We start from the raw sequence: 24,385 nt of genomic DNA on the forward strand, positions 1-24,385 counted from the left end.
ATTTCCACCCTAATTTGCAGCATCTCTGTTATTACAGACCTTGGCCTCTTCTGAGCACAACTGCTGACTATGCCAAATTCACGTAGTTGTTCTGTGATGAGGACAAGGATCATCTAGCGAATAAATGGAGAATACAGTATTCAATTTGCTGGTGACCTTGAATTTGACCTCTCTTCTATCCTTAACAACCTAGTCAATCTCTGTCCTGTTTAACCCATGTCATCATTGCTGGTATATCATACAGACACTTCTGCAACTGCCTTTTCCTTGATACTGTAGTATTTAAATCACCAAAAGAAAGAACTAAGAGTGAACGGGGAAAGAACTACCATAAATTCTTCTTCAACTTTTCCTTAGCAGTGTCAGGAATGGCCACAAAGGTCTTTCCCAGTCTTTCTGTTCATTTTTTATATTTGTCTGAGGTAGAAACCACAAGTTTGATTGATAATGCAATTTGCATCTCGAGGCATCACTGGAAATAAAATGGCATGAAAGGCTACTCTGGCGGAGCGCACTTTTCCCCCTGGGCTGACTTTAGAAACTCATTGATGTCACTTCCTTCCTCAGTCAGCAAGTGAATTTTCACTAATTCTCAAGACCAGCTGTCCATGCTGTCAACAGAAAGTTATTAAAATTCCTTTAAAGTGAATCAAAATAGCCTAAAAACAAATGTACTGGGAAACAGGAAAGCATCAGTATTCAAAGTCCACAAACCTTTGAGCAAAATAGTGTTGATCTAACCAGAGATTTCAAACACTCCGCTTTCCTAGCAACTTGTATATCATTAGAGAATGCTAAAAACACATACTCCTTTAATCTTCTATTACCAACAATCTATTTGGTTAAAATATTAGTTACAAGAATAAATTCTATTTCTCCCAAAGATGAACTCAGTGAACAAGGGAATACATTTTTAGAAGTCTTCCCTAAATGATAGTTGGGTTTTTGTGGGGGTTTTTAGCCAAAAAAAGCATATTTTTTATATTTAGCAAATAAAAACACAACACAGGCATGCAGGAAATAATTATCATAAGAGACAATCTTATAATATAGCCTAAAGTGATTATCTTTATCTGAATTATCTAAAATGCTTTCCTTGAGGAGTATTCTCAGGGACAAGTAGGGAAGATCATTTTCCTTTAGTTAATACAGTCTTTATACTGTATTTTAACACTTAAAATATTTTCACCTCATTTTAAAAATTCTATCTTGTGCCACACATACCAGTTTGAAAAAATTCTGTTGAAATGGAGTATCATTTCCAGCACTGGATGAGGCAGCCACCCATGCTAAGCAGAAACAGGCTCCCCTGACAGCTAATAGTGATACTGACAGGTTGTAAACAGTGTCCTATCATTATTACTTAAAAAACCCCCACTCTGGGTACATGTAGGCTAGCTGGATAGGTAAGTGTGAAATTCCTGACTTTCCCCAATACATGTGGATGGTCTCCAGTAGCAAAGGGAGGGTAATTGATACCAGCTGCCCTTTTGACAACTAGTGCATGGGAACAGTAAATGAGGCAAAATTACTGTCCCTTTTGATGTAAAAGGAAAGAATAGGTTTGAGGTGTCATTGTTGCTAGGGTCCCAGATGGCTGTAGAAAAGCAATGTTCTGTCTGGGCTTTGATCATGTTTTCAGGAGCACACTGAAGGACACTGCAGAAGGCGGCCAGAATAAGGAAGCAAGACCATAATTCAACTTGCTACTTCGTGGATATTATCAGGATAGAGTTTCTCCCTTGAGCCAGCTGGTGCCTAACCTTAGTTTTGACACAAGCACGTAATTTTATTTTAGGGTAATGGCAGAAGCTGCTTTTCTCCTCCAATGGTCAAATCCTGAGCTGGATGCTACCAGTCTCTCAGGCACGTATACATGCAGCAGTATGTCTCACAACATTTAGATGCTTCATAGCACATATTTGAAATTTGTTGTCATTGCTTTGAATGTTGTAATTCCTTGTAGGGTTCCAGGTTAGCAAGATTGGCTACCTATCTCAATCTTCTTTTTATCACATCTAGATTAAGAGGGCCTTGTGTTCTTTTACTTTAGGTGGATTTCCATTTTGAAGTTTCACGTTATTTCTACATGTTAAATTCTATTTCTTAATTATAACTTTTTGCTGAATTAACTTTTTTGTTCTGTATGTACATGATCATATTCATGAAAATACGTACAAACTAATTATTTTCTTTCTTTTTCAGAGTCTGGAGAAAAATTGCAACAACAAATAATTAATCAGGTATGTTGACACTTTCATACTTTTTCTTACTTAATTTTTCATGTAGAAGAATTGTAGCAATTACAAAGAGGAGAACTTCACGGTTCTAATACTAACTATATAGGTATGTTAAGGACGACATATAAGGGGTTGGTATTGGGACCGGCGCTGTTTAACATCTTCGTCAGCAACACGGACAGTGGGATTGAGTGCACCCTCAGCAAGTTTGCCGACCACACCAAGCTGTGGGATACAGTTGACACGCTGGAAGGAAGGGATGCCATCCAGAGGGACCTTGACAGGCTTGAGAGGTGGGCCCGTGCGAACCTCATGAAGTTCAACAAGGCCAAGTGCAAGGTCCTGCACAGGGGTCGGGGCAATCCCAAGCACAAATACAGGTTGGGCAGAGAATGGATTGTGGGAGCAGCCCTGAGGAGAAGGACTTCGGGGTGTTGGTTGATGAGAAACTCAACATGACCCAGCAATGTGCGCTCGCAGCCCAGAAAGCCAGCCGTATCCTGGGCCGCATCAAAAGAAGCGTGACCAGCAGGTCGAGGGAGGCGATTCTGCCCCTCTACTCCGCTCTCGTGAGACCCCACCTGGAGTACTGCGTTCAGCTCTGGGGCCCCCAACATAAGAAGGACATGGAGCTGTTGGAGCGAGTCCAGAGGAGGGCCACGAAGATGATCAGAGGGCTGGAGCACCTCTCCTATGAAGACAGGCTGAGAGAGTTGGGGGTGTTCAGCCTGGAGAAGAGAAGGCTCCGGGGAGACCTCATAGCAGCCTTCCAGTACCTGAAGGGGGCCCACAAGAAAGCTGGAGAGGGACTTTTTACAAGGGCATGTAGTGATAGGACAAGGGGTAATGGCTTTAAACTGAAAGAGGGTAGATTTAGATTAGATATAAGGAAGAAATTCTTCACTATGAGGGTGGTGAGGCACTGGAACAGGTTGCCCAGAGAAGTTGTGGATGCCCCCTCCCTGGAAGTGTTCAGGGCCAGGCTGGACGGGGCTTTGAGCAACCTGGTCTAGTGGAAGGTGTCCCTGCCCATGGCAGGGGGGTTAGAACTAGATGATCTTTAAGGTCCCTTCCAACCCAAACCATTCTATGATGTCAGACAACTGCCTGGCTCTGCAGATGTGTCAAATTCACAAGAGTAGCCATCGTTTTTATTTAAAACTAAGATTTGCCATTTAAGAAATTTAGTTCATCTACACTTCTCAATGTGTTGATGGTGAGGACAAAGCCTAGAGGTAATTTGTTCATTGGTATCAAATTTTGTAGCACAGAATTATGCTTTTTTTTAAAAAAAAGTAGTTTTTCTCCTGTTTGCTAGTATTCCTTTTAAAAAACAGAAAGCTATTAATATGCAATACATGCACAGCACATGTAAGTGGTGTCTTTCAATGTTGTTTAGGTTTTCATTTCTGCCATGAATTTTCATTGAGGCTTCACTAAACTGACATTGCTTGTGGAGGCGTATTCTGTCTTTATTACTGTATCAGTTAGGAGTAATTATTTAGAAAAAAAACTTTATATATTGCAACTTAGCATTTCAGCATCAGGAAAAGGATATAGGAACTATAGTGAAAAAAAATTTGCCCTAACCAGAAAGAGAGGAGGAAACCCAGAGTTTACTTTCCTAAATTACATGCTCTTCTGGATTGAAAGGACCTGACTTGTACAGAAGCATTGTGTTGCTTCTCATTCTCGGCTTCTTGTCCACTTACTGAATGCTGTTATCCAGATGGCATGTAAATGGGTATCTGAATTGTTCATGAGATTATTTTGAAATGTCACTTAAAAAGCAGTCATTAAAATGTTTGTATTCCAGCAATTGCCCTCCCTTAAGTAGTCTTCCTTCCAAGCTATAAATTGAGACATTGGCATTATTACATCACTGTTATCTGTGAATTGATCATCTAGATGGAGGACTAACCCGCTAGGTGACTGACCACCTAAGGCAGCCTGGTTTGTGTCTAACAGCATTTCCACTGCTGTGGCAGAGCACGGCACAGATGCCACGGTGTCACTTCCAGTGGCCTGAAGTGGCTGGCACCACTCCTGACCGAGTAAGCTCTTGCAGGTCTGGAAGCTTATGAGAAGCCTGGTTCTGAGACACCAAATAAGAGCCAGAGTTTTTTTCCATCAGAGTTGTTACAACCTTCCCATTATCTTGAGTAGTTGATGGGTGAATATATTTAGTCCAGAATATGGCATTACATAAGCAAAGGAAAATCTTCACTTTTTCTAAGTAAGTGTAGAAATGTTTTGAAACTTAATGGAAGTTCTGTGCTTTGACTGAGAGTTTATATCCTAAAACAAGCCTAATTAACTTTTAAAAACTAAACTGCATTTGAAAATTAGCCTGAAATGTCTTGCAAAACCACTTTTGGGAGTCCTTATTGGCCAGAAGGGGGGGCAGTTGTATTTTTAAAACACAACTTGAGGCTACATTGACAGGGCTGTGAACGTCTGATTGGAGACCTAATTCTGCACACTTTCTGTGTGACAAAATCAGCTCTGTGGATGACATTGCCCTTTTCTGAGGAAGAGTGTATTGTGATAAAAAGGACATTTGTCACAGCTGCAAAAGGTGGATTAGGTAACCCTACTTTATATATCCAGTCTTGGTCTTTTCCTGCATGCCACTGCCTTGCCCTCCTCAAATTGCTCACCTGTTCTGTCTCTTTGCAGTTAACTTAAGACATCTAATTTTGCAGCAAAATTGCATTGTCTTGATATGTGAAAGTGTTTCTAAATAAAGCTGTAAAAAGCTCATTTGGGGACAAATGGTAGACACTCACTTTTAAATGGATACTGATGAAGCTGGTGATGGCCCATTCCATACTAACTTCCTTTGGACTTCCAAGAAGTGGAAGAATGTTTCAAATTAGAAATCAATTTCATTTTCAAGTCTATCATTTAGGGCGCATTGCAGAGGCACTGCATATTTGATTTGTAGTAATATTACTTCAATAAAAAGATTTGAACTGGGGTTGATCCTAATGGAATATCTCCCATAGAAGGATTCTGTTTATTTTCAATACTGAACTTGAAATTTTATGTGCAGGATAAGATACTTATCTGGCTTAAGATCCTGTGGTCCCCTTTAAATCAGTGCAGCAACACTGAGTTAAACTGTCTGCCAGAAATTTAAGTGAGGGAGAAGTGGCTCTGCAGAAGATGAATGATGTTACAACTTGGCAGGAGCAGGAGTGCAAAGGGGCAAAGAGCAGGAAATGTCTTGTTGAGAGGTGACTGAAACAGAGAGGAGATGGGGAAATGATAAGGCTGCTGTCCTGGTGATCTCCTGCTAGGTAACCCCCTCACTATCTGTGGGGATCTGGGACCTCTCACATCTTGGAGACCACTTTTGTTTCTGTGTGGTTCTTAGCTCTTTCTAAAGCCTAAGCAAAGTTTGGTGAAATATAACATAGATAAAACACCAAGGTAGTATCTGCTTCCAAAAACCTTTGACTACAGTTATCATCTTCACTGGCTCTTGTTCCCTTTGATCATAAGGCATTTGCTGGTTTTCCTTTAGCACCTTTTTTGTCATTTATGTATATAGGTATGCACATTTGTTTAACAACAGCAGTCATCTACCACTCTGCCTGAGCAGAGACATCCAGAAATGGTATGCACTCTGCTTTTCAATACCTGTTTTTAACTACCTTTGCAACTTCAGGGTAAATCCTGGCACCGATATACAGCCTGATTAGCTGTAGCATGTTAACTACTGCTAAGGGAAATGCAAGGAAACAAGAACAAACCTTGTGCTTCTAACTGTGTAACAGTCTTGGCTAAAAAACACATTACAGACCACCAATCAAAATGTGTCTGAAGGCAATCCTTTATGTTTCATCCTTACCACTCAGATTTGTCTGTGTTGTGGTCTTAATGTATACTCCTACATGTGGTTTTGCCCAGTGCCTCTCAGAAGCTCCGAAGGACTAACGAGAACATGTGTACTTGCATTTAGAAGCTGAAGTTGTTTGCACAGTCAGACTTCTGGGTTAAAATCCCAGCTGTGTTTGAGCTCAAACTTGAGCCTGTCCCTTCTGCAGTGAAGCTGCAGGTTGGGTCAGGAGGCTGATGAGAGTGCTCCACAGTATCTGTCCCACTGTTCTGTCCCTGAGGAGCTCTTTCCTCAAGGCAGGCTCTCTTGCAGTGGCATATCCAACTCTTAGTCTTTTAACATGTCTGTCAGGGAGCATTTCCCTTTCTGCACATGGGGTTGGGAAAACAGTAACATAGAAAGGACTGTGATGAAGCAGTGTACTTGCTAGAGCTAGGCTTGGACCAGGGATAACTGCAGCTCTGATGTACTGTCAGTGTGTATACACCTTCTGCCAAAATAAAGAGGTGAAAGAAAACTCAAACCTCTATTAAATGACAATGTAAGTTTGTTGCACAGACCATGTTGGGGAATGACTTACAACCTGAAGGATGCTTCAGGTACACATATGGTGTAATAAACCTATATTAATATGAGCAAAAACTTCACAGTTCAGTCTAAACTCCTTGGTTTTCCTTGTGCACTGCTGTAGTTTACTTCAATAGTCTCCTCTATCCCCTTCATCCTCTCACATGACCTAGCTAGGAAAAGTTCAGTCCATGTATGCCATCTTCCAAGTGCTGCTACTCTGAGGTTATCTAATAGGCATGTCCCTTGCTCCTATATTCCCAGTTTGGGTTCATATTCCTCAGTGTTACTTACTTCGTTCCCCCCAAATTAGGAGTTTGAAAATCTTCAAGAGAGCAAATGCATTTAGCCCACTTAACAAACTGAGCTACTATTTCACTTTCATGTGCTTCATAGAATCACATATTGGTTGAGGTTGGAAGGCACCTCTGGAGGTCATCTAATCTAACCCCCTTAACTCAAAGCAGGGTCAGCTAGAGCAGGTTGCCCAGGGCCATGTCCAGCTGGATTTTGAGTACCTCCAAGAATGGAGACTCCACAACCTCTGGGCAACCTGTTCCAGTGCTCAATACTCACACAGTAGAATGTGTGAGCATTAGATGGAATTCCTTGTGTTTCAGTTAGTGCCCACTGCCTCTTGTCCTGTCACTGGACACCACTGAGAGGAGTCTGGCTCCATCTTCTTTACTCCCCCCACCTCCCCCTATCAGGTATTTATATACATTGATAAGATCCCCCTGAGCCTTCTCTTCTCCAGGCTGAACAGTACCGGCTGTCTTGGCCACTGCTTGTATGTCAGATGATCCTATCCCTTAAATATCTTTCTGGCCCTTCACTGGACTCACTCCAGTATGTTGTCGTGGTTTAACCCCAGCCAGCAACTAAGCCCCACACAGCTGCTCGCTCACTACCCCCCTGGTGGGATGGGGGAGAGAATCGGAAGGGTAAAAGTGAGAAAACTTGCGGGTTGAGATAAGGACAGTTAAATAAGTAAAGCAAAAGCCGTGCACACAAGCAAAGCAAAACAAGGAATTCATTCACCACTTCCCATCGGCAGGCAGGTGTTCAGCCATCTCCAGGAAAACAGGGCTTCATCATGCGTAACAGTTACTTGGGAAGACAAAACACCATCGCTCCGAACATCCCCCCCTTCCTTCTTCTTCCCCCAGCTTTATATGCTGAGCATGACATCATATGGTGTGGAATATCCCTTTGGTCAGTTGGGGTCAGCTGTCCCAGCTGTGTCCCCTCCCAACTTCTTGTGCACCCCCAGCCTGCTCGCTGGTGGGGTGGGGTGAGAAGCAGAAAAGGCCTTGACTCTGTGTAAGCACTGCTCAGCAGTAACGAAAACATCCCTGTGTTATCAACACTGTTTTCAGCACAAATCCAAAACATGGCCCCATACTAGCTACTAGGAAGAAAATTAATTCTATCCCAGCCAAAACCAGCACATACGTCTATGTCCATTTATACACTGGACTCATTCTAGTATGTCCATGTCTCCTGTACTGGGAAGCCCAGAACTGGACATAGCAGTCCCAGTGTGTCTCACCAGGGCTGAGCAAAGGTGAAGGATCACCTTTCCTGATCTGCTGGAAATGCTCTGCCTAATGGAGCTCAGGAGGCTATTGGTCTTTTTTGCCATGAGGGCACATTGCTGGCTCACAGTCAGCTTGTTCTCCAGGACTCGCAGGTCCTTTCCTACGAAGCTGCTTTCCAGCTGTCCAGCCCCCAGTCTGTACTGGTGCCTGGGGTTGTTCTTCCCTAGGAGCAGGACTTTGCATTCCCCTTTGTCAAATTTCATGAAGTTCCAGTTTGCTGATTTCTCAAGTCTGTTGAGGTCCCTCTGAATGGCAGCATAACCCTCTGGTGTTTCAGCCACTCCTCCCAGTTTTGTATTGTCTGCAAACTTGGTGAGGGTACACTCTGTCCCATCATCCAGGTCAGTAATGAACATGTGAAACAGTTTTCGACCCACCATCGACCCTGGGGCACTAGTGATTGGCCTCCAGCTGGGTTTTGTGCACAACCATTTGAGCCTAAGCAGTTCAGCCAGTTTTCAGTCCAACTCACTGATCGCTTATCTAGCCTGTACTTCATGAGGACATTATGGGAGACAGTGCCAAAAGCCTTACTAAATTTGAGATAAACAACATCCAGTACTCTCCCCTCACCCACTGAGCCAGTCGTCTCATCGTACAGGGCTATCAGACTGGTCAGGCATGATTTCCCCTTCATAAATCTATGCAGCACGAAGTCCAGCTGGAGGCCAGTCACTAGTGGAGTACCCCAGGGGTCACAGCTGAATAAAATACTGTTTAACTTCTTCATTACATACCAGGATGATGGGACGAAGTGTACCCTCAGCAAGTTGTCAGAGGATACAAAACTGGGAGAAGTAGTTGAGACACCAGATGGGTGTGCCACCATTCAGAGGGACCTCAACAGGGTGGACAAATGGACAAACAGGAACCTCATGAAGTTCAGCAAAGTGAAATGCACCTGGGGAGGAATAATCCCCTGCTCCATTATGCTCCCAGGAATTGAGGTGAAGCTGACCCGCCTGTAGTTTCCTCGATGCTCCTACTAGCCCTCCTTGAAGACAGGAGTGACATTTGCTTTCTTCCAGTCCTCAGGAACCTTCCCCCATCACCACGACCTTTCAAAGATAATCAAGAATAGGCTCACAGTGACATCCTCCAGCTCCCTCAGCACTCATGGGTGCATCCCATCAGGTCCTATGGACTTGTTTATGTCCCGTTTGTTTAAATATTCCCTAACCTGATCCTTTTCCACCAGGGGAAGTCTTCCTTGCTCCAGACCTTCCCATAGGTCTCAGGGGCATGGGATTGCTGAATGCCAGTCTTACTAGTAAAGACCAAGACAATGAAGGCGTCAAGTATCTCAGTCTTTTCAATGTCATCTATCACCAGGTTCCTACCCCATTCAACAGTGGGCCCACATTTTTCCTAGTCTGTCTTTTGCTGTGGATAGACCTGTGGAAGCCTTTTTTGTTGCCTTTCACATCCCTCCCAGGTGGGTTTTGGCTTTCCTAACCTCATTCCTGCATGATCAGACAATGTCTCTGTATTCCCCCAAGTCACCTGTCCCAGCTTCCACCTCTGGTATGCTTCCTTTTTATGTTTAGTTTTTTTCAGAAGCTCCTTTTTCACACATGCAGACCCCTGCTACCTTTGCTTGATTTCCTCCTCATGGGGATGAACAATTCTTGAGTTTGGAGGAGGTGATCCTTGAACTTCACCCAGATGTCCTGGACCCCTCTCCTCTCCAGGGCCGTATGCCGTGAGTTTCCTCTAAGCAGGTCCCTGAACATCCTAAAGTCTGCTCTCCTGAAGCCCAGGGTTGTGTTGCTGCTTTTTGCCTTGTTCCCTCTTTTCAGGATCCTGAACTCCACCTTCTCATGGCAACTGCCGTCACCTTGACCTTCACATCTCCGACCAGTCCTTCCATGTTTGTAAGTGTGAGGTCCAGCAGCCAACCTCTCATTGTTGGCTCTTTGATCACTTTTGTTAGGAATTTGTCATCAATGCACTCCCCAAACCTGGATTGCTTGTGCCTTGCTCTGCTGCTCCTCCGGCAGATATTGGGGTGGTTAAATTCCCCTGTGAAGACCAGAGTCTGCAAACGTGAGGCTTCTTTCAGTTGTCTGCAGAAGACCTCATCTACTACTTTTTCCTGATCAGGGGCTCTGTCACAGACACCCACCACAGTGTTAGTCATGTTAGTCTGCCCTCTAGGCATGACCCACAAGCTCTCCACTGACTCTCATCTATCCAAAGGCAGAGCTCCATGTGTCCCCACTGCTCTCTGACTGAAAAGGGTGACTCCCCACCTTGCTGTCCCAGCCTGCCCTTCCTGAAGAGCCTGTATCCATCCATGGCAGCTCTCCAGTCCTGTGAGCTGTCCCACCGCGTCTCTCTGATCCCAGTGAGACTGCATACAGACCTCTAATTCCTCCTGTTTGCTCCCTGTCCAGCGTGCAATAGTGTACAGGCACTGTGGAGAGGCACCCAGCCATGCTGGTTTCCCAGAGGAGGTATGAGAGCTTCCCCCATCATGCTGTCCTGTAGGTACTCACTTGTTTACATGCATGTGCTTGAGGTGGGCACCTCTGAGCCCTGTCTGGTTAATTATGAGATCCCTCCTGCTCCCCCTGCACATTCTGTTTACCAGTAAGCAGAAGTTGCATTTTTTAAAAATTAATTTTCCATTCATTATATGATATCTGATCAGATAGGAAAATTGGACAGGAAAAATTGTTCAGGTTTGCCCTACACATAACATTTTCTTTCTTCCAGGCTGATCAGGGCTGCTCCTGATACCATCCTCTACCCCCTTCAAGTTCAGATAACGTAACAGTCCTTTACTGATTAAATAACATATAGTACCGAGATGGTGAATTGCAGAAAAATGCAGGAGGAAGTATTATTCCAATAAGAACAGCAGACACTTTTATTTGAGAACCTTTCCAGTATCCTTTTGGAGGAAACCTGTATCTCAGGCTGTATAGACAGGACATACTTGCAGTGTGTGAAGATAAAAATATCTTCAATTGTATGAAGAATGATTCTTCTTGTGAAAAAAACAAGCATTAGAGTATGCAACAGACTAAGACGACTGGATGTTCCAACAGAATTATTGAAAGAATTGGTGTGAGGTTTGAGCAATGAAAGGCAGTACGGGCTGGGAAGTTGGGTTGCAATCCTGATTCTCAGATTTCTGAGTGTCCCTTCTCACTCTGTAAAATGGCAAGGGTTTTCTACCAGTGTTAATCAGAAATTAGGAATCACAATATTCACATGGGGTAGGCAATTATTATCTTTCCTTGTTTTGCAGACATGGAAAAATGAAGTGTGAAGGTCAAGGGACTTCCTCAAAGTTACAAAACCAAACACTGTGGTTCTGGCCGGTGCGCCTACCCTTAACCACAGCGCCGTTCTTTCTCATTATTCCTCTGCTTCAAGGAGGGATGGTGCTTGAACTAGTTAGTGTTTGGATGGCACACTGATCGTCTGTGGCACTGCTTGCAGATTAATGCATACCGAGTGGATAGTTATACAAAAAAACTGCTACAGAATAAACTGGGGTATTTTCTTTTGTCTGTGATAAATATGAGTTGGCCCCTTTCAGTGAAAATAGGGTATGCTACCTTTCAGTGACTGCGAGGAGGGAGTGTGCGGTGTATAATCCCCTTTGTAAATTCACAGCCTATTTTGTCCCACAGTAATTTATGAATGCAATCAATTCTCAAGTATTAATATTTTTTTGTAAAATTGAACACATGAATTTGTTTAAAAGTGTATGAATATAGGCAAACACAGATTTGAGATATTTGCCAACCTAGAGTGCATTATGCATTTCTACTTATTTTTTATTTACCAATAAAGTCATCTAATTTGAATTAAATGCTAATTGTGATTGAGGGGAAAATGCTTTGAGACCTCTAGAGATCATACTGTCTCTTCCAAAGCAGTTTGGGGGAAATTGAATTCTTCATGCCTGAATATACATTAATATTCTTCAGCTGAACCTAGTTTCATTTGAAACTTTTCTTACTATTTCTAAAAGAGCAAGATGTCTCATTTATGCTGGAAGATAAGTGTGTTTACCTGCAGACAAGATAGAAATGGATTCTGTTTACCAGCAAAAAATCCCTGTGGATCTTACTATAGCCACTAATGTGAGAAATACTGCCATGTATGCAGACACGCAGCATTACGTTACAGGCCTCCCTTCTCAAAGGGGATGGTGGGTTTTGTGGGGAAAGAGTACAGTTGTTTATCATCCTCATTTTTACATTTTGCTGGCTGTAAATGCCCTGGGTGTCCTAGGGAGATGTGTCCAGTCATGCTGCCAGGCCATCTCCCTCTCAGTCCTCCTGCAGTAACATTTGAAGCCAGGGACAATTTTAGCCAATTTTGACACAGTTATAAGAGAAGAGCTCGCCGATGTGAAGAGTGGTGGCTGATCAGAGGGGAAATTTTGTCCTTGCTGGGGAAAAGGCAGTCATTGGTATCCCAGCTCCATATCCATTTCAGGAGAGGGCAGAGGGCTGACGAGCGAGCACAAATGCAGGTGGTGAGCCACCGCATTGCCCACTGCTGCCAGTTGGGTACGGGCAGGGACTGGAAGTGCTGGCCAGGGAGAGATGGGATGGGGAAACATGATTGAAACTCCTCCAAAACTAGGCTACCACTTGTGTCGCTGCTTGTAAGAACATCTTGTTGAACAGCTTGTTTGTAGCTCGATGTTTGCAGCTGAAGTAATTCCTTTAAAGTAATTGAGGAAAGGATTTGGTACCCAACTCTAAACCTTTTGGGATTAGAATCGCATTGTTTCCCCATGTAACACATGCTCTTTGCCTCGTTTTTGTTCCAAATATCTTAATGGGCATCCAAACTCCACATTTGGCTACTCAGAACAAACATCTAAGCAACTATTTAAGTAGCTATATCTTCATTGTAGTTCAGGGGGGGCAGGTTTGGAAGGAAACCAAAGTGCCTAAATTCAACTCAAGTCCAGATCTGCAACACCCTCTGCTCATTCATCACCTCACAGAGGAGGCAGCTGAGCCTCGTAGGCTTGTTCCTCTGCAGGTACAGGTGTGCCCCAGTGTTGGCAGGACTGATCCAACCCAGGCACTTCTTACCTCAGTGTAGTGGGAACCCAGAAACGGCCATCTCACCAGGAAAGTTCACACCTGCCAGATTGGACCCCATGAGGTAGAGGTATGCCGGGCGGTCTTCTTAACGTGGTGTTGGGAGATCTGTGAAAAATAAGTCAGTGATTCCCCGAAATAGGGAAGTCCAGGTTCATTTTCTTCCTCTGCCCAAGCAGATTCAGGCCTACAACTTCTGCTACCTATAAGACCCGTGTTATATCCCTCCTGTATATAAAAGTGAACTAGAGAGAGAGAGGCTCATCCGATGTCTGGTGGTTACAGCACTCCCTGCAAAATGGGACCCAGGGTTTCAGTCCCAGCATGCAGGGTTAGTTAACCTCCAGGGTTAATCCCCAGCAGTTAGATCACCCTCCTGGGAAACACGTCTACTCATGCAGACGGGGCAACGGGGACCAAGTCTCCCCTGTGCAGGGTGGGTGTTGATCAGCAAGTGCCAAGCCATGGTCCCTAATACCTCTGGATAAAAAGATGTTGGCGTCTAGCCTCAGGCATCAGCCCTTGTCTTTAGAGAGGAAAACAGATGTTGTTTAAAATATGAAATGTGCTCAAAAATGCCTTCCTGGCTTGAGTTGTGAACATGCAAGAGGCATTATTTATTTTCTTCTTCATAAAATGACTGTGTATATGAATTGCCATGCACTTGGAAGTAACGATTTTGAGAATTGCATGTGTCAACAGAGGGAACCGTTTAGGTTCTTTGACTTGCTTCTGTGCTTTAACTTATGAAAAAGTAGGCACGTTAACATTATTTAATGAACTCAAATAAGAGACCAATATGTAATATATAGAGATTACCTGAAAGTGTCATCTTCAGATTTAAACTCCCTGTATACATATAGTAAACCTACCAGTCAGTGGAACCCGAGAGTCTTTTTCTAATATTCTTCTTCATAAAATGAGTATTGCATGCTTAGTTTGAGTCCATTTTGAATTTTAGGTTGTTTAAGCTGCTTTACTATGACATTGTTCTGTACAGAAATAAGAGTGAGTGCTAATTAAGATTTCTGGCCACTGACTGCAGTAACTGACTTAGGTTTTATTAACGGAGTATATACAGAGGAAGAGGACTGAGCTCAGAACTAAATGCTGTTTGAGCATACTGGTTTACCTGTACCCAAAACGAGTGCGACTGCATAGGAAGGAGGTTGGGCTAAATATGGCCAAGTGTTTGGTCCACGATCTGAAAGTTGCCTTTTATTAACAGTGCATCCGAGCTACACATTTAGAGACAAGCACTCCGTGCAAACTGGATGCAGGCTCTGTCCAACCACAAGCTGTCTGGGCTGCAATGGCTCTGTGCTTATTTACAAGTCTGTAAGTTATACTGCAAAGAACCAGCCCCATGAAACTGTTGTCAGAAAGCTAGAGAAGCAGCATCAGCATCGCACTACCCAGAAGCCAATTTATCATTACCATCGATCGACCTTGACAATGATTTCTTTATTAGTAATAAGGGGGTGGGGTACTTGTTTTTATTTTCAGTGCTTGGTTGCAGTTATCTTGGTGAATCTTTAATCTGTCACGCAAATTTACATGTTACTTAGTTTCTGATAAGAATAGCTACTTTATTGGTACCTTTTCTATTAACTGTGCCTTGATCTTTCTTATCCTTCCCATTCTGAGCATGTTTTGGAGAAACCAAATATTTTGACTGTGAGGGCGGAAACAGGAGGGAGTTAATTCCAGATTTGAACAAGAATTGGCAAGTAAAATTAGAGATTAATTTCCTACATCCAGGTTGCTGACCATATGAATCAGCTTGTGGAAGTGGCTTGTGCAGACTGTCTTGGCTCATTAGCATGGGTGACTTCGTGCTTTCTGTACATGAAGGCAGGGGGCAGGGAGAGGAGGGGAGCCCTGTGCAAAGCCAGGAGTCATGTATCTGTGAGGGTCTCAGGCAAAGACAAATGGGTTCCTCCTGTCCCCTCATTAAATGGGGGTGGAACTACTACTATAATCCTGGTAATGCTACTGTTACCTTACCCCATTGGGCCTCTCCACTTTCCCTATTGCCTGTGGGCCTGGGTTGTTCTCTTCCAAAACCAGCTCTGGACTGGTGTTCTCCTTTCAAATTTTTCCACACCAGCTCATTCACTGACACTTGGCCACACTGCATTAAAAAAAAAAAAATCTCTTTCCCTCTGCCCTTTCCTTCTTCACTTGCTTTGTCTGTGCCCTTGTCATAACTCCAAGTCTCACCCTGCAGTGAGATGCCAAACTTTCTGCTAACAGATTCAAGGGGCAATAGTCACTGATTCACAAAGCTGTGTTTTGAAAAGCAGTATTTAAAAAGACTGGTATCTGTTAATTAAAATTTACCTGCAGTATTTTTTTCTTCTTACGATGATCAGTTATTCTCATTGGCGTCTGGCTCGGTGTTCACAACCTAATTGTATTTCAGCTACAAACTGTAAAGTTTGCCTCTTGGTCTCTGCAGGAAGCTCTGAGCACCTCGTATACTCGTTTCTTTTTTCTTTTTTTCCCCCAGCTCGTTTAGTAATCTTAGAGATGCTTGGTACATGTGTTTTAGGGATACATATCTCATAGGAAAATGTGGTGTCTGTTACAGTAATGTTTTGCCTGTCAGGACTGATGGCTCCACATACAAAATATTCCTAGATCTTAATCCAGAGGAAAGATAAGCATGCTGCTATTTTGTGGTTTTTTTGAAAGCTTTAGGGGCAGAAAGAACTATGAAAATTCAAAGCACAGTTGTTTCATTCTTCCTCTTCCATAATGGAATTGTGCATGACCCACAAGGTATTTCTGACAGAAGTACCTCCGCTAAACTTGCAGTGTTCACAAGGAATACATATGTCAACTCCAGCTTGCGAGGAATGTAGCAGTGGTGATTTGCCCTGAATAAATTAGATAAGCCAAAAATTCATTACTCCACTGGGAGGTGAGGGGTTAGTGGTGCCTATCTCTGAAGTAGCTGTTTTAAGCACAAGTGATGAATCAAGACGTTTACCTCCACTGCACAGAAGGTGAAGCACCTCATCAGCAAATACTTCCTGTCACTTGTGGCCAGCCTGGATAGTCTCTCCGTTGGGAGCTCCTGTAGGGATTTGTTTAGCTCACCAACATTACACTACACAGCTGCTATGATATGAGAAAGTTGTGAGCATATTTACATGTTACCTCAGGTAGCATAGTAGTAGAGGAGTCTGGCCATTCTGAATTATGCTTTGCAAATAGTCTTCTAGCACAAAAAAAGTTAAGGATAATTCCTTCTTTTGGCAGGCTTAAGAAAACTTGCACATACATGTGTAAGTATAGTTCTACATGTTTTTACAGCTAAAGTGAGGTAGTAATAGCTCCAGGCTTCACTGGCTTGCTGAAGATAGGAGTCGTGCAAACTTTTCCTCATATTTCAACTGCTTATCAATTCTGAGCCATCTGCCACAATCGTGGACCTCTGCTGAAGAAATCCTTCTAACTGCCCAATTATGTGAAAAACTTGATACTTTAAACAAATGAGGTTTAGGCTTAAACTATATATTACCTTTTCAAAGACTCACATGTAACTACAATCCAAGTAAGAGGATGTTTGTTTTATAGCCCTCCAGTATTCAAGTTGCCTTCATCTAAATACCTAAATTAAGAGACTGATCTCCATGTGCTCCCTCATCAATACAGAACCAGAGAGTGAATCAGAAAATGAACCTTGTCTCAGAAGAGCCTTTCTCTGTCTGTTTTCTACAGAGAGATCCTAGGTAAACAAGTAAGGTCTTGAAATTATATGGTCATTATAATACAATCCTCACATAAGAAGCAATATGAAGAAATACATTTATACAGTGAAATAAAGTATCTAGTGCTCTCAGTTCATGCTGAACTTCAGCACTGCCAAACACATCTAGTACGAAAGGACTGGGATGTAAGCGAAGATACTATATACTCCAAGCATGTATTTCAAACTGCTATCATTTCATCATTGGGGGGCCTTTGCTGCTTCTACTAAGTAAGTTTCTGTGAGTATGTACTGCAGAACCACTGCCTGGGTTGATCAGAAAACACAAATGCTCTGTCCTTCTAAATAACGGTTTTTCATAAGTTTCATCTGCAAAAAAAATATTTCAACCTGTTCTTGTCTTGAGGAATTAAGTTTTTATCATCTTTGAATATCCATGTGTTTGCAGAGCACCCATATTAGCTATTTAGTGTAATAGTGTTGAGAGGGTCCTCAGGGCACTTAAATCTGCAACAGTCAAGGACAAGCCACAGTAAAAAGCAGAGCACAGTAGGCTCCCAGGTGATTCATGCAGTTGCTCCGAAGAAGCATCTTAGAGGACTATTTCAGGAAGCATGTTTTAGGACAGAAGACATATTAGCTGATGTTGAGAACCAAACCATACATTACTAATACTTACAACGTAACTATCTGGCAGCACAGAAAAGCATGATAAGACGGAGTATTTCTTTCCTCCACTGTTCTTTGTCCTACGTTTTCTGTTGGGTTCACTTAATTTTATTATTCTTGTTAGTAAAAATGAAGATCCAGCACTAAAGCATTTAAGGAACACAGCGTTGTCTGCACTGCAAGCCATTAAATCTTTGTAAATCAGCCCTGGAATATCATCCTTTCCAATACATCATTATCTTTTTGCATGGCGGGTTGCTCTAATTGCAAACTGTCTAGATGAAATCCCACCCGTGCATTGTAAAACCACCACAAAGCGTAATTGGATGAGTCTTAACCGTTCTTGGCAGTAGTCAATCTCTTCTACCCCAGTGGCTTGTGAAGGTATTGAAGGAAAGGACAGCTTCAATGTGTGTAAAAGAAGGTATTGGCTACTTATTTTTACAGTGAGGAGAAATCCTTTTGTGGATGGGGAGGAGCGGGGAATCTCCAGCAATAAAAATGTCAAAAAAAATCCATGAACCCATTAATGACTCAAAAATGCCTTTTGTTTCAGCAGCTTTGCTGAGTTGCCTGCCAGTAGCCAAACACCACACTAACAATCTGTTAAATTCCTTTTTTCCTTGTATTTAAACTAATTTTCAAATCTGTCTTCAGTTCCTGCCTAGGTAAAGGGAGACAGAGGCATTGTGCATACTTTTCTAAATTGGACTCATGGCCATTTCTTAACTTCCTTTCAAATGTGTTAATGCAAACGGAGAACAAGGCACGCTGCATAATTATTGGCAAGGGTGCAACACTTCACTGGATTTTAATTCTCAGATGAAATGTACACAACCTGCTGCATAGGTTGTCAGCATGTCTCAAGGACAGCCTTGCATCTATCCAAGGTGACCGTGGAGTTCATCTCCCATGGCAGGCAGCTGGTTCCCAAACTTAGCAGCTCTTTGGAAGGCCATGAATGGCCATCCTACACTCGGACACTTGGCTCAAAGAGTTTAGTAAGGACTGTTTGCATGGGAAGATCTGAATCCAGAGTTAGTGACTGATATGGGATTACCTGCGTGCTGCCTGTTGTTGGCGTATGTTCAGGCGTTTTCCAAAATAATGGTGCTCAGCAGCTTGTGGGGTGGAGTGTTAGGAACGTAGATATAATGGACAAGGTTTTTTTAAAAAAATGTTTATTGCTTTTGCAAGTTTCTTCTTTTCCTGTTCCCGCTGTAAAAAAAATCAACATAACATGGAGATGTTCAGATCTTTAAAGTGTCATAAAGTGGGCATTGAAAAGTCACTGGCACCAAGAGGAAGCCAAAGAAGGCACCTCACTTTGTGTAAGCCTACTATCATAAAACATTAAAGTCCTTTCAGAGTGTGTGGCTTTCAGCTCTGTCAGGCACATAAGAGTGGTAGCAGCTAAATATGCCTGACTGTCGAGTAGTTTTGCTTAAGAAATACGGCACTATCTGTTCAATGATTTCTGTTAGCTTCCCAAGAAAACTTTCTAGTTAAATATTTCTCATCAAAAGTAAAGCTTGATTCATCCCTTCATTCATCTCACCTTTACTAACTACTAACCTAGTTACTCAGGCAAATGTATAGGAAGGTTTGATCTCCTTTTTTTTTTGAGTTGGAAAACTTCTGTGGCAATGTAACAGCCATTTATGCCTGTGAAAACTATCACTATCCATTCCCATTTTTAGATAAAGGAAGTTACAGCCAGCATTTACTGCAAGCACACTATCCCTCGTGGAGCTTATAATAACATTTATTAGCCAATACTGTTGTATTCACTACGGGATATGTGTCTCAATGAGAAGGGGAAGTGGAGAGGGGAAGCAACTAATAGAATTTTACATATTTAGATAATTTTTTTGTCCTCAGAACTTCCCGTGTCATTGTTTTTCCCCTAGGTCTTTTCCCCCCCCCCCCCTTCTGTTTGGGGCTTTTTTTTCCTGATAGATTCTTTCTTCTTTTGCCTCATGTCTCTTGGAGGGAGCCCCTTTCAAGTGACTCCCACTGTGCATATGTTGTTCCTTTAGGGTGTTACCTGAGACTTCTCTGAATAGTTCTGCCCATCCTTCTCTGAAGTCTTTAATCCCATGAAAAATCCTTCAATAGTGGATCCTACAGCTGCATTCACAGTTTCTGAGACTAAAATGCAATCCTCTTCTGGTATCTCCTTGGGTTATCCCCTGAGGTTGGTCCTGGATCCCAGGCGGACTGTTTGAAATGGAACAAAATCAAGACCACACACCTTTCAGTCTGTCCTTTTGCCTCCTGGCCTGGTGGAACCGAGGCATCTTCCACTAGTTCAGGATGGCAGGCTGAATTCAGAAGGCTGAACTTTTCTCTGAAGTGTAGCGCTCATTTTAGTGGCTTTAGTTTGAAATTCAGATGGTTTAAGTGTCTTTGCACTGAAATATCGCCTGAAATAGACTGCTAAATTCAGATTACATGCCATAGGAAGTCATGAGGTACTGCTTCCCTCTCTTGAATTTTCTCTGCAATGGGGAACACCAGTACAGTCATGTATCACTGGAGACTGTCTTCTAAATTACAAAATTCCCCAGAGCTGCACCGATGAGTTTACAATTGTTGGTTACTTTAGCATTGTAGTATAACTTTATTCCTACTTCTGTTGAGCCTGGTATTGTGTGGTTGATTTCTGTGTATCACGTATTTTTCATTTTCACCTTTTTAAGTTCCAGGTTTTCCTTTTAAAGTCAAAGCATTTAATTTATTTGTAAGCCTGTGGTTCTGCAGTAGCACTTGTAAGTTGCCATTCACTGTGATGCTGAAATTCCCATTAGGCTCATAGTCATCCCCTGTTTTACTACTAGTACTACCTTCTGTTATTACACGCTAACTATGCTCCTGAATTCTTTCCGTCCTAGGGCAGAAGGGATAAATCTCTAGGCACATGTGTTTCATTTGTTTTAAAGAATGAAATACTAGACAACAGAATTAAAAAAAACAAATTATTCTAGAAAAACTGACCACGTCAAACTGAAAGAATTCAGGTAGCCTTTTGCATCTCTGAAAACACCAACATGCCCTCTCTCACAGATGTGCAAGTCCTGCATGGCTCTGTTCTTTTATTTGCTTTCACCAATACAAAAATAATTTTACTCAGTTCAGTGAAAACAAAGACCTGATCATCAGTGGTTTGCAGCAATACAGAATAGCCTGATCCCCTGGTTTTGTTTTTGTCATTGGAAATTATTACACTGCAAGATAGGCTAACTTTTCTTGGAACTGCTTGTTTTTCCATAGGCTTTATTTCAAACTGGAATTCAAATTGTGTTCCATGCATTACCATTTATTACATTATTCCTCTGAATTTTTAACAGCCTTATTTGAGTCGGCCTATGAACTTTCCCATCCCCCCAAATCCACACTTATAGTCTGCCAGTCCACAAATCAAGTTTCCAGTAAATGTTTAATCGGTTTATGGCAGAAGAGTCTTTTTTTGTAGGTTTCCAAAAAAGTTAGACTTATGAAAGCAGTCAGGCAGTCTGTGCATGTGTGTCCATCTAACCATTTGGCTATCTGCTATTTGCAACAGGACGTTTAAAAACCTGTTGACCAGCATTCCCCCTCTCCAGAAATGTAATGAAAATAGGCAGCTGTATGGATGTCCCAATGCAGCAGGCTTGCCTACTGACAGGAGAAAAAAACTACAAGCTTTAGTAGACACACAAGAATCCACTCAGGAATGAGAAAGCAGAAATACCCAAACTGCAAGAAACTTCAGTCAACTTGCATGATACAAGACCCTGAAGAATTTGACAGCAAAACACAGATCCGAGCTTTGCCATTTCTGCAGCTTGTGGATTGCATCGTGGCTGGGGACATTAAAAGAGATGTTTGGGAGGAAAGTCTCATCTTTTCACATTCTTTGCAGGGTCGCTAGTTGATGTTTAGTTAGTTGATGTCATTAATGTTGATGTTTAAATAAGTCAGATGGAATCAGCTCTAAAGGCACCTATTTTGCCTTACCGGCTGTGAAAGCAGCTAGCTCAGATTCAGGCTTCTGTGTTGCAAACACCTCTATGTGCATGCAGTCCAACGCATCCCACTTCCATGATCTATCTGTAGGGGGACAGGAATAGGACCTTTTTGGAGGGAGGATTTCGTCTGTCACTACACGCCGCTCAAACCCACTGATGTCAGCTATTTAGGAGCCCTAGGTTCGTCCCCTACCACCACTGGGGGACAAGGTCTGCTCCAAGTCACAGAGGTGGAAGCAGATCCAGCAGCTGTTAGCGTGACTGTGCCAGTGCGCTCTGGAGAGCTGTTAGCGACCGTGCAACTCAACCAGTGCTGTCGCGGGGGAAAATGTGTTCAGTAGAGAAAAGCACCTGGCCACTCCTACCAGGACTATCAGCCTCCCTGTGTGAACCTCTTCTGATTTCTTAAAAGGTGTGGCTTAAGCTATTTATTTTTGTAGGAAGACCTACGGTGCGCTAACAGGTAAGCTTTAGAAGCATCTATTTCAGTAATTAGCCCAGCTTGTTGTTAAATTACATGTATCGACCAAGTGGTTCAAAAGAGACTTTGTAGTACTAAATGTGGCTTGGTCGCGAGCATGCACCGCCATCCTTGCTGCTGTTGCAATGTGAATGGGCTGGGCTGGGCTGTCGCTGCATTGTAAGCTCTGCTCCTTTCCATGTTTGCAGGATTTCACACTCCCACCTCCGGGGACGCCGAGGAGAGCAGCGTGGAGCAGGAGCGCTCCTCCTGGCCTCACTAAGCATGAGATGGCCATCTCGGGTGGCAGGCACTGGTGGGGCAAGGCTGACCCTTTTGGTGTGGTGGCTGCCTCCGTGGTGAGCCAACTGTCTGACCAGCAGAAGGTGAGCGAGTCACCTCTTAGCCAGTTCAGAGGGGTGTATTTACCGCCTGCACTGCACCCTTTGAACAAGACGTTAGTCAAGGGTGGCAAGTGGAAGGATGTGGATAGCACCCAGGAAAAGCGCAGGTCCTTCCTGCATGACTTCTGTAAGAAATACAACAGCAGAAAGAAGCTGCGAACCCACCTCATGCACCTGGTGTCAAGAATTTACGTGGAGGACAGGCACAAGGTCCTGTACTGTGAAGTGCCAAAAGCAGGCTGCTCCAATTGGAAAAGGGTCCTCATGGTGCTCAATGGACTCGCCGCTTCAGCACAAAACATTTCCCATGACGATGTGCACTATGGAAAGCATCTAAGGAAACTGGACAGTTATGACCTAAAAGGGATATACACACGCTTGAACACGTACAGCAAGACTATATTTGTACGTGATCCTATGGAAAGACTGGTATCTGCCTTCAGGGATAAGTTTGAACATCCAAACAGCTATTACCATCCAGTATTTGGGAAGGCAATAATTAAGAAGTATAGACATAATGCAAATGAAGAGGCACTGAAAACAGGATCGGGAGTTAAGTTCAAGGAATTTATCCAATATTTGCTAGATTCCCATCGCCCAGTAGGAATGGACATTCATTGGGAGCAAGTCAGTAAGCTCTGCTATCCCTGCCTCATCAACTATGATTTTATAGGAAAGTTTGAAACCCTGGAAGAAGACGCCAATTACTTTTTGCAGCTGGTAGGTGCTCCAGCTGAGCTGAAGTTTCCTAAATTCAAAGACAGACATTCCTCTGATGAGAGAACAAGTGCAGAAGTAGTGAGGCAATACTTAAAGGAATTGTCTAAGGAGGAGAGACAACTGACCTACGACTTCTATTACTTGGATTACTTAATGTTCAATTATACATCACCAATTGTATAACACCAGAATAGCTTCAGGCTTCTATTAGATATTTATCATTTTGAGATTCAAAACAACTACTTTGATGTTAGCCCCGAAAGGAAACAAAGTTACTGCTAAGTGGAGTTGTCTTGACTTAGTGGGGATTTTATAAGCTAGAGTGACATCAATTGACATTAATTTATAGGAGAATGCACCAAAAAAATACCTGGAAACAGCATAAATTGCACTAAAACGCCTCAAAAAGCTGCTTTTACCATTATGGATTATACTGTGGAAACAGTAGCGCAGCCAGCTGTTGCATTAGCTTACCTAATATTCTTTTAATAGTTTAAGAAAAAAGCATTCAGAGTAGCATGATTCTTTTTTGGTGTGTCTGCTTCAGAAATTGTTTTTGAAACTATTTTTGAATGTATTTTTTACTTTCTGTCACTTATTAATAAAGAAGCATTGGCTAATGTTCTAAAATGTTTGCAGCATTCTCAGTCGCAAGGCTTGGTTGTTTGATTACCATTAGACTGTAGCTGGTTTTAGACCTGTTTTTTATTGAAGGATGCTCTTGAATACAAATGGATAAAACTACAAATAACACAGCAGCTCAACTGTTGAGCAGAGTAAATTTGGGTAAGCCTGTGATCTGAAGGCCCAGTCCACTACCCCATTTTGATTGATGCACTAGAGTTGACAAACATGACCCTCCTTTCAGAGAACTGCCACATACATTAAAATTAACATTTTAATTTACAGTGGAGTCAACCACAGGATGCATACTGTGGTCCCAATATTCAAGATATTCTTCATCTTTGGTGATAGGGCAAAGTCTTAGGGTGGTAGCTATGGGACATTATAAGGTCTGTACTGAGAAGCGACTTCATTGCAACCGGTGTGACTACTCTTGGTCTGCCAGTGTCC

General features: G+C 42.7%; 1 protein-coding gene across 3 annotated transcripts in view; it reads left to right on the top strand.

Annotated features, from left to right (window-relative positions):
- CHST9 (carbohydrate sulfotransferase 9) overlaps positions 1-23,937 on the top strand; it is a 96,058-nt gene extending 72,121 nt beyond the window's left edge. For 2 of the 3 annotated variants that reach the window (XM_076329802.1, XM_076329801.1), the window contains exons 4-5: positions 2,206-2,243; positions 22,397-23,937. In XM_076329802.1, coding sequence (XP_076185917.1) covers positions 2,206-2,243; positions 22,397-23,494 — 1,136 coding nt within the window. In that variant the 3' untranslated portion in view covers positions 23,495-23,937. Of the gene's footprint in view, positions 1-2,205; positions 2,244-17,006; positions 17,071-22,396 lie in introns of those variants that run through there. The other variant, XM_076329803.1, reaches the window with a different exon arrangement.
- The last annotated feature ends 448 nt before the right edge of the window (positions 23,938-24,385 follow it).

The sequence above is a fragment of the Aptenodytes patagonicus genome, chromosome 2 (genome assembly GCF_965638725.1).
Source record: "Aptenodytes patagonicus chromosome 2, bAptPat1.pri.cur, whole genome shotgun sequence".
NCBI classification, from domain to species: Eukaryota; Metazoa; Chordata; class Aves; order Sphenisciformes; family Spheniscidae; genus Aptenodytes; species Aptenodytes patagonicus.